Source organism: Dendropsophus ebraccatus, chromosome 15 (assembly GCF_027789765.1).
Source record: "Dendropsophus ebraccatus isolate aDenEbr1 chromosome 15, aDenEbr1.pat, whole genome shotgun sequence".
NCBI classification, from domain to species: Eukaryota; Metazoa; Chordata; class Amphibia; order Anura; family Hylidae; genus Dendropsophus; species Dendropsophus ebraccatus.
In genome coordinates this window covers 30223361-30234584 of record NC_091468.1, presented here as the reverse complement: position 1 = coordinate 30234584, position 11224 = coordinate 30223361, and the positions used below count along the sequence as shown (strand labels likewise).

Genomic DNA, 11224 nt, shown 5'->3' with positions numbered 1-11224 from the left:
TGCCGGCCCATGTAACTGGTGACCGGCACTGAGCCCGACGACCCCTGATAAATTACTGCAGCCTCAGGGGACCCCCACTCTGAAGCGTGTGGGGATGCAGAGCACTGAGCCCTGATTGGCTGCACGCTACCAAGCCAGTCAGGGTTCAGTGCTCTGCTGCTAATGAGACGGAGAGCAACGCCGGCCGGGTGACGTCACCGAACCGGAAGGAGAAGAGGATCCGAGCCACAAGCTGCAAGATCACATGACCGGACCGGAGATCTCCTTGGGGGGCCAAAAAACAACAGGTAAGTATATTAGGAAAGTGTTAACCTTGGTTAACCCTTTCCTTTGCTAAATTATTGATTTTCCCTGGAATACCCCTTTAAGTGTGTCCTGTCCCTACAGAGATTAAGGGAGCATCCTCCATTCATGGTGTGATCATGAAGGATTTGTGGAAAAGGAATTAACGGTAAGTAAATATTTTGTATCATATACTTTTTTTTTATTGAATAAATCATTTTATCTATATAATTTTATTAATTCTATACTATCCAAGACCACCACTGTGAGACCTGAGCCCGAAATACCTGTATTTTTGTGGAGGTGTATACTGGATTCTACTATAAAACTTCTTACAGTTTATTCACTCTCCTGCAATGCACATGGAACAGGAAGAATTCCATAGAATAGAACCTGGGAGGTTCTTCCCTTCAACTTAGCAACTAATTTCTGGTGTATATTGGCCTTTCTTCTAGAACAGTGATTTTCAACCAGTGTGCCGTGGCACACTAGTGTGCCGCGACACATTGTCGGGTGTGCCGCGGGGAAAGTTCCCCAAACTATGGTTCCCCTGTGAAACAGGAGAAAACAATGGGGGAGAGAAACAGGGGGGAGAGAAACAGCGGAGAGAAGCAGGGGGGAGAGAAGTTTGGTGGAGAGAAGCACAAGAGAGAAGCACGGGGGAGAGAAGCACAGGAGAGAAGCATGGGGGAGAGAAGCACAGGAGAGAAGCACAAGAGAGAAGCACGGGGGAGAGAAGCACAGGAGAGAAGCACAAGAGAGAAGCACGGGGGAGAGAAGCACAGGAGAGAAGCATGGGGGAGAGAAGCACAGGAGAGAAGCAGGGGGGGAGAAGTATGGTGGAGAGAAGCACAGGAGAGAAGCAGGGGGGAGAGAAGTATGGTGGAGAGAAGCAGGGGGGAGAGAAGTATGGTGGAGAGAAGCACAGGAGAGAAGCATGGGGGAGAGAAGCAGGGGGGAGAAGTATGGGGGAGAGAAGCACAGGAGAGAAGTAGGGGGGAGAAGTATGGTGTAGAGAAGCACAGGAGAGAAGCACACGGGGGAGAAGAAAACAGGCCCAGGTTTCACACTGAGTGAGTTTAAATACATTTAGAATCTATATTATTAACTATATGTATAATATGTACTGTTTTAGTGTCATTTTGTGCCATTTTGGTTGGTGGTGTGCCCCGGGATTTTTTATGTATAAAAAGTGTGCCGCGGCTCAAAAAAGGTTGAAAATCACTGTTCTAGAAGACCATTTTCAATTCAATTTTACTAGATCATTTCAAGGTGTCACTGGAAGTGTAAATTAAGTAGAAAAAGATAACATTAAAACGGTGCACACATTCTACATGCAGTTCAGTGATTTGTCATTTTAAGATATAGAAAAAAAAGCAACAGTGGATTAAAATGATAGCCCTTTATTAGCATCATAAGCAATATAATGTCACTGTGATGGATTTTTATACATTATACTAAGTTGTTCTATTATTGACACTAGCTCAGGGTTTCCTCCAAGACATTTGATGTGTCCATAGGCTTCATTTTCTAATTCTCTTAAAGTCTGCCTTGTATACTCAAAAGAACCTACATTCTCAAGGTAGTGAACACAGTATTTCTTGATGTCTACATTTTCTGTCCTCTGGCGCAATATATTTTGAACCTGAGTGCTTTCAGGCCTTGACCAAATAGCATGTATTGTAGGAAATGAAAACTTGCCTTCTGTCAAATCTTCACAAAAGCTTTTGTTCTCACTATACTCTTTGGAGTGTAAATTTGCATAATCATCTCTGATTTGAAAGAAAAGTCCAAGAGTATTTAACAGTGGCTTTAAATCTTTGTCATATGAGGAAAACAACTGCATTAAGCCAATAGCTAATCCAAAGAGACCCCCTGTCTTCTGCAATACCATAGCTTTGTATTCGGCTTCTGTGGGACACGTATATGTATCTCTCCAGTAAATGTCTAAGCCTTGACCACGATGGAGTTCAAGTAATTGTTGAGTAAAAACATGGACAGCTTGTGGATGATTAAGAGTTAACACTTTCTCTAAACCCAGAAAGTAAACATAATTTGCAGAATTAATAACAGACGGAACACCATAGATGCTGTGGGCAACTGGAAAACCTCGGCGAAGCTTGGAATTATCTTCAATATCATCAATAAGTAGGCTGGCATTGTGCAACATCTCGGTAACTTCAATAATGACCTGTTATTACAAAATACAAATATTATGCATATTTATTCACAATGAGAAAATTACAAAGCAAACAAGAAATTAATGGGGTACTCTGGTGACATTTTTTTTTCTTTCAAATCAACTGGTATCAGAAAGTAGATTTGTAATTTATTTCCATTTAAGTCCTTAAGGACCTATGACCTACCCTAAGAGGTTACAGAGAGGGCTCATGGCTGCTATCAACACCGGCTAATTAACTATTTTAATGCTGTCGTCAAAACTGACGGCAGCATTTAAATACGGTTTAAAAAAAAAAAAGAGAAAAAGAAGAAGCTATCCCTGGTGGTCTAATGACAGATCAGGTTCTCATAATGCGGTCCTGAGAACCCAATCTGTTACACTGAGCTCAAGAACAAGAGGACACAGTGAGAGGTTAGTTGGGGGAAGATCAGAAGCAACGAGAGAAAATATTACTTTACTGAAAGGGTAGTAGATACTTGGAATAAAAACTTACAGCAGATGTGGTTGGTAAATCTACAATAACAGAATTTAAACATGCCTTGGGATAAACCATATATCTATCCTAAGATAATAAGAATGGAAATACTAAAAGGGCAGACTAGATGGACCCAGTGGTCTTTTTCTGCCAACAATCTTTTATGTTTCTATGTTACACTTAGTGGGCCTTAGCAATCTCATGACGCTGATCTTGACTCTGCGACTAATAACTAGGGGTTTCAGCAGCCCCATGTAATTTAAAGAGTTACCCAGTGCTACAAAAACATGGCCACTTTATGCACCACTCTTGTCTGCACATTTTGGTTTAAAGCTCAGTTCCATTGAAGTAAATGGAGCTTAATTGCAAACCGCACCTGAACTGGAGCGAGTGGGGCAAAAGTGGCCACGTTTTTGTAGCGCTGGATAACCCCTTTAAGCTCCAGATACATACATCAATGCACTACATATGTACTACCTTGATCCCTATGAGAAAATCGGTGCATTTCTCATAGGAGTCCCCCCTGGGAGGTGGGAGGGCTACAAACTACTGCTTTCTGTATTAAAGAGGTTATGCAGGATTAGAAAGACACAGCTACTTTTTTACAAAAAAAAAAAAAAAACAGCACCAACTCTGTCCTCAGGTTGTGTGTGGTATTACAATTTGGCTCCATTCACTTAGAATAGACACTAAACACTACTACTTCTCAAAAACACTAGTCTGCATATTGGATCAAGTGATGAGCCTCTGACCCCCCCCCCCCCCCCCCTCCTCACCTCTTCTACCCCACTCCTGTAGAGTACTCTGGATGTGGAACTTGTTATCACAGTATAGCCCATTTGGGCTACATTTGGGCTAGCATTAATTGCTGGTCATACAAAGGTCAGTTAAACTGCCAAAATACAGCTGCTTAGATGTAATTCTAAAATGTTTATGTGCATATGCTGCAAGTGTGAATTTGTGAGGCCATGTGTATGACAAAACAGTCACAGACAGCTATCCTGCATTGACCCGCTGTAAAACATAACCAAGTTTAGGATTATTCACTAAAACTTGGAACTGAGCTGCAAAGCCACAGCCAAACTGAATGGAGTGGTTTCTGGAAGAAACCAACCATGTTTTTGTCAGCATGGACAACACCTTTAACATCTATGAATTTATTCATGTTGATGGATATTTTTAAAAAGGGTAATATCTACCCTTCCACACACAACTTGCAAGTAAGAGACTTATCATATAATTCAGACATGAACTGCATTTGTCTAAAAAGCTACTTGTTGGCCACTTTTTTGTAAAATTGTTCAATGTACAGTATTAGTGTATTAGAAAACACTTATTGACAGCATTTCCCTATGTACTCACAGCACTTACTGATATCAGCTTCCTGTGTACTCACTGCACTTACTATCAGCAGCTCCCTGTGTACCTCAAAGCTAAACCAGAGGCCACTCCTCCAGACTATGCCCTCCTGCTCTGTGGTGACTCTGTCCATAAGGTGGCCAAGCACCTTCACACCCAGCCATCTTATGGACAGAGTCAGCACAGAGTGGGAAAGCGTAGCTTGCAGGAGCAGAGCCTTAGCTCTATGGGGTACACAGGGAGCTGCTGTCAGTAAGCAGCCTGCTGACCACAAAGGACAAGCACGCTTGAGCCTGCTCTATACACAGTGCCTCCCAGGCAGCGTCTCTTAGCTGATTGGCTATGGGATTGGCTCTGGGATTGCCGCTTTCAGCAGCCTGTAGCAATCGAGTGAAGAGATTGAATAATGCCGAACATATGTACTGCATTAATCTGTTTGAGCGATCATGGTATTGCTCATAGATGTCTCCTAAAACATTTTTAATATATAAAAAAATCCAGTCCCATATAAAAAGGCTAGCATTCTATACAGTTTAAATCATCCCCCCCTTTCCCATTTAAGCAAAAAAAATTTAAAAAATAATCAACATACAGTGGTACCTTGGTTCTAGAACTTAATTGGTTCTGGAAGGCAGTTTGAGAACCGAGCAGTGTCTTCTCATAGGAAATAATGTAAATGTGTTTAATTGATTCCAGCAGCCACCAATAATTATCTACAGTACTCATTTATTACATTGAAAAGCGCCCAGTTTAATCTATACAGTACATTAAAGAACAGCACTATATACTGTACAGGACATTACAAACAAGAAACATTCAACAAAACCAGCAATTATAGTACAGTAGTCACTAACTCCTCACTCATCCTTTACTGTATAGAGTCCCCCCCCCCCCCCCATGGGAGATGCTGGTGCTGAAGTGTACTGTATATGCACTCCAGCAGTCTTACACAGTACAGGATGGGAGATGGCGGTGCACTGACTGGACTACTACTGTACTGTATATGCACTCCAGCAGTCTTATACAGTTCTGTACTGTATGTGAAGCCTTACCATTGCTAAACTCACCAGGTACAACCCACCATCCACACTCGCAAAAACATTCATATACAGAGTACTTCAAGCCTGGGTGCATGAAAAGTGTTTGAGAACCGAGCAAGAGTTTGAGAACCAAAGCAAACTTTTCTTGAAAATACAGTTTGAGTTCCAAGCAGTTTGAGAACCGAGGTACCACTGTTTTTGTAATCACCGGTAGAGGAATCAGTTGAAATATTAAGTTATTACATTTCTGATCTCACACAGTAAACGCAAAAACCTTGCAAAATTACAGATTTCAAAAAATCTTTTAAATAAAAAGTAATCAAAAAGTTTCATGTGCGCAAGTGAGGTACTGATTGAAAGTACAGATCATGGAGCAAAAAAAATGACACCTCAAATAGCCCCATAGAACAAAAAATAAAAACATTATAAGGATCAGAATTGTAGCTATTTTTAGCACCTTTTTTTATTTTTTTAAAGTAACATTATTAGTAAAAAAATAATAAAAACGCTATATAAAAACTTAGATAAGGAAGAGACTTAAAGGAGTACTCTGACAGCCTCCTCCAAAAAAAAAGAAAAAAAAAAAAGAAACGCAGACACACACAGCTGATATACTTACCTTCCCCCTCCAGTGACTAGTGCCGCTTGAAACTCCCGCGGGCCACGTCCCTGTACTCGGATCTCCCTCACTTTTGATGCCAGATTGCTTATTAACACACATTACAAAGTTGTAGAAATACGTAATGTGTGTTAATTAAGCTTAAAGGGGTTATCCAGTGCTACAAAAACATGGCTACTTTTCCCCCCTCTCGTCTTTGCAATTAAGCTCCATTTACTTCAATGGAACGGAGTTCCAAACCCCACCCAATCTGGAGACAAGAGAGGGGAAAAAGTGGCCATGTTTTTGTAGCCCTGGATAATCCCTTTAACCCCTATCCTCTGCAGGATGTACCAGTACGTCTTGCAGTGGGTGGGGCAGTTCAAAGAGGGGCTGCGCCGCGACCCCACTCTGAACCGCCACGATTAGCTTTCTGCTAAAATACAATTAAATGCAGCTGTCAAACATGACAGCTGCATTTAAAAGTCCTTTGCAGCCCCTCTCCCTGGTGTCTAGTGGCGGATCTATGCCCCCGCAATGCAACCGCAGGGGGGGAGATTCGTTACACTGGCCGGGCCAGGGCCGCGACCCCACTCTGAACCGCCACGATTAGCTTTCTGCTTAAATACAGTTAAATGCAGCTGTTAAACATGACAGCTGCATTTAAAAGTTCTTTGCAGCCCCTCTCCCTGGTGTCTAGTGGCGGATCTGTGCCCCCGCAATGCGATCGCAGGGGCGAGATTCGTTACACTGATGGATCAGTGCTCTATTATATACATAGCATTGATCTCAATGGGAGATCAGTGCTGTGTATAATAATCCCCCTGGGGGATTCTAATTGCTGTATGTGAAAAAAAAATCTCATCCCCTAATAAAAAAGTCAGAATCACCCCCCCTTTCCCATTTTATAAATAAAAATAAACAAACATGTTTGGTATTGCCGCGTGCGTAATCGCCAGAACTATTAAATTATCACATTCCTGATCTCACACGGTAAACTGCGTAAGCACAAAAAAAATTCCAAAGGGCAAAATTGGGCATTTTTGGTCGCATTAAATCCAGAAAAATTGTGATAAAAAGCGATCAAAAAGTCGCATATACACAAGTAAGGTACCGACAAAGAGTACAGATCATAGGGCAAAAACGGACACCTCACACAGCCCTATAGACCAAAGAATAAAAGCTTTATAAGCATGGTCATAGAGCAATTATTAAGTTTTAATCTTTTAAAAGCTGTCAAATAAAATAAGTTATGCAAGTTGCATATCGATGTAATCGTATTGATTTGAGGAACATGGATAACATGTTAGTTTTACCATAGGGTGCATGGCGTAAACACAAAACCACCCCAAATAAAAAATATTGCGTTTTATTTTCAATTTCACCGCGCATATGATTTTAAAGTGACACTGTCACCCCTTTGTGCATTCTGACATCTCTACACAGGTGTAAAGGGTAAATTTAGCGTTTTTTATACCTTATTTCATATCATACATCATGGTGCCTGTTCAAGTAAAAAAAGTGTCCTTTTATCAACTGCAGATTGTATTAAGTGGGTGTGGCCCCGCCCACAACTGCACCATTGGTCCCACCCCCTTGACGCCCATTGGTTGGCCGACGTAAAGGGGGTGGGGTCTAGACCTTTCTGCCAGCCTGTTCCAATGGCTGGTGAGGAGGCAGGCCAACTGTAGCGTTGTGAGCGGGGCTAAGTGGTGCTAATGCTGCGAGGCCCCGCCCACTTAACTCAATCTGCAGTTGATAAAAGATGACTTTTTACTTGAACAAGCACCATGACGTATGATATAAAATAAGGTATGAAAACCGCTAAATTTACCCATCACACCTGTGTAGAGATGTCAAAATGCACAAAGGAGGTGACAGTGTCACTTTAAGTCTGTCATTGCAAAGTACAATGAGTGGCGCAAAAAATAAGGGCTCATGTGGGTCTGTAGGTGAAGCGCTGTGGCCTTTTAAACACAAGGAGGAAAAAACGAAAAACACAAACAAAAATTGGCCCGGGAGGGAAGGGGTTTAAAAAAATAAATAAAATTAAAAAAAAAAAAAAAAAAAAATCGCCAGAGTACTCCTTTATGGTGCGTTCACACCTACAGGATCTGCAGCTGATTTTCTGCAGCAGATTTAATTTAAATAACTGAAAACAGCATCAAATCTGCTGCAGATCTGCTGCAGATCCTGTAGGTGTGAACGCACCCTTAAGGAACATAGTTAACATGTCAGTTTTACCACATTGCAAACGGCAAAATACAACCCCCATACATTTTTTTTAAAAAATAGCTTTTTTTTCCCCAATTTTACTACAGAATTCATTTTTATTTGTTTTCCAGTATATTTTAACACCAGGCTTAAAGAGTAACTGTCATATTTATTTTTTTATTGCAGAAATCAGTAGTATAAGCGATTTTAAGAAACTCTGTAATAGGTTTTATCAGCCAAAAAAGCCTCCTTCTGTACTCAAGAAGCAATCTCCCAGCCTCCCCCCCTGACTTCTTATCTGTGCATTATCAGGCAAACATGTCTTCATTACAGAGAAGCCAGTGAAGACAGGCTCTGCTCTCTCCATTGTAAGCCTATGAAGGGGGGAGGGGCTGAGGGAGATGAGGGAGCAGGAAGAGGTGACATGAAGGTCAGCTGTTTGTAGACTCTCTGGGCACCTAAACCGCAGGATTCTGGGGTCAGAAAGGTCAGTGCTTATCTATGAACTTACTGAGAGAAGATTGCAGGATGTTGTGCTTTGCAGAAATCCTCCGTGCTCAGTCACTCCTAACAGCCCCTCCCCTCTCCATAGCCACATAATGGAGACAGAAATCCTGCTTCATTTGATGTCAGGGGGGAGGCTGGGAGATTGCTTTTTCACTACAGAAGGAAACTCTTTTAGTACATAAAACCTATTACAGAGTTTCTTAAAATCGCTTGTACTATTGATATTTAATGTTTTAAAAAAAATGACCCTGAAATGACAGTTACGCTTTAAAGCGAATGTACAACTAGGTACATTGACTTTTTTTTTTTTTTTTAAACATGAATAGATCGGTGGCTCACCCCAGTCACGGATTGGTTGGGTGGGCAATTGCTCAGTCAGGTTGGTAATGTAGGAGCCTGGTACACGACATACTCGGTTTCCTGCAGATGACAGACGGCGGTGAACAGGACCCCGAAGCGGCACAATTGAGGCACAGGGATGGGTGAGTTGTTATCCCCCCCCCACCTCCCCCTCGGCCTACCTGCCATTTTTTACAGTTCATGGGCCTTCTGCTTTAAGAGGTTCAAGGGGTATTCTTATCTCCACAACTTTCTTAACTTTTAATGACCTAATGTTATATAAAGTCTGCAATTGTTTCTCATTACATTTTTAGCTCTGGCTCCAAGCTAGGCCACCTGATGTGTTTACATCTCATTGTTAAGGTTCCTGACCACTTCTGTGTTATCAGCAGTGGGCGAGTTGATGACTCACTCCCTGGTTGGATCTGGAAGCGCACATAGGTGTGTGTACAGACTCCTCTACCGGCCACCTTATCTCAGCAGTAATCCAACACACTTACCGCTCCCAGCCCTGTGGAGCTGTCAAAGTTGCAGCAAATGGGCTCAGCACAAAGGCTCCTGTAGAAGCCTGCTACTAAGGGCCTTATTACACCAACAGATTAGCTGACAATTTTTTATTAAGCCAAAGCCAGGAATGGATTTGAAAAGAATACAAATCTCAGTCTTTCCTTTATTACCTGCTCTGTTTATAGTCCATTCCTGGCTTAGGCTCAAAAAATTCTGTCAGATAATCTGTTGGTGTAACAGGGCCTTAAGTGGCTGAGAATAATGGCCCTATTACACAGGGCATAAATCATTAAATCGTTAAAATTTAGATGATAATCGCCCTGTGTAATTGCAAGAAACAATCAAAAAATTGTCCATGTGTTGTTGATTATTGATTTAGATCTGACCCTAAAATCATTGTTAATCATTCATGTTAATTCCGCATTCGTTTACTAATCATTTAGTGCAATTCCAAATTTTTGCTGGTATCAGATGGAGTAAATGATTGTAGTAATGATCGTAACGTCTATAGTTCTGTGTAATATGGTGAATGATTTGAGGTTAACGATAAATGATCTCATTTGCGATCATTTATCGTTAAATATTGCTCAGTCTAATAGTACCCTAAATGTGGAGTTAAGGCCGTATAACATATAGCAATTATCGTTCAAAGATTCGCCATAACGATCGTTCACTAGCTAGCAATAACTAGTGATTTTGTAAAGATTCTGAGGTTATTACAATCACTGATTACTCTTATGAATGATCGTTTTTACACCGTTATATGGTTGCTAATCGTTCCTTAGGACAACCCACACAACATGTTTTATTGGCGAACAACTTATTACACAAACATGTATGTGAACGACCTATGATAATTTTTCAACATGTTGAAAGACAAAAATGCCGGGAGCGGGGGAACTGTATGAATATATGTTGCACTGTAATGACAGTGCCACTCAGCTGCTTTATTACAGCGTGGCGGATATTCATACAGTTTCCACCACTCCCAGCATCTTCTCACAGATGCAGCCTGGGCGGGGGGAACTCCATTACAGGAACGGAACATGTGAATGCAGCCTTAAAGACCATGACGATTTAAATTTTTTCCTTCTTGCCTTCTAAGAGCTATAGCACAGTTATTTCTCCATCTACAGGGCCATGTAAGGGCTTGTTTTTTTCAGTAACAGGCGTACTTTGTTAAGGCACCTTTCAATCTACCATAAATTGTATGACAGAACCCCAGAATTATTTATGGGTTGAAATTTGGAGGGAGGTAATGCAATTTTGTAACTTTTGGGGGTTCCCCGTGTCTACGTAACACACTATACAGTAAAACTGACATGATAGCTTTATTCTATAGGTCCATCCGAAAACAACGAAAGCTTTTCTAATATTTTATTTTATTTTTACAGAAATCATTTTTTGACAGTTATAAGTTTTATTTTTTCACTTACTGGGCTGTATGGGGTGTAATTTTTTGCGCCATGTTTCTAGTTTTATTAGTACCATAGTTGTGTAGATTGGACATTTAGATTTTTTTTTTTTTTTTTAAATACAAGAAAACCTCATATCCTGGCGTTTTTTCCCTTTCTTCGTTTATGCCAGGGGTCCTCAACTGGCAGACCGTGGAGGCCAGCTGTCCGGTCCCCTGCTGCAGCTCAGTATACCTGTATACTGAGCTGCACTGCTCCCCTCTGCACAGTAACTATGAGCGCTCGTAATGAGCGCTCATAGTTACC

The 11224-nt window shown here is 41.3% G+C and overlaps 1 protein-coding gene across 6 annotated transcripts in view; it reads right to left on the bottom strand.

Annotated features, from left to right (window-relative positions):
• Window positions 1–1669: 1669 nt before the first annotated feature.
• GGPS1 (geranylgeranyl diphosphate synthase 1) overlaps window positions 1670–11224 on the bottom strand; it is a 100512-nt gene continuing 90957 nt past the window's right edge. For all 6 annotated transcript variants that reach the window (XM_069954442.1, XM_069954437.1, XM_069954439.1 and 3 more), the window contains one exon: window positions 1670–2473. In XM_069954442.1, coding sequence (XP_069810543.1) covers window positions 1712–2452 — 741 coding nt within the window. In that variant the 5' untranslated portion in view covers window positions 2453–2473 and the 3' untranslated portion in view covers window positions 1670–1711. The remainder of the gene's footprint in view (window positions 2474–11224) is intronic.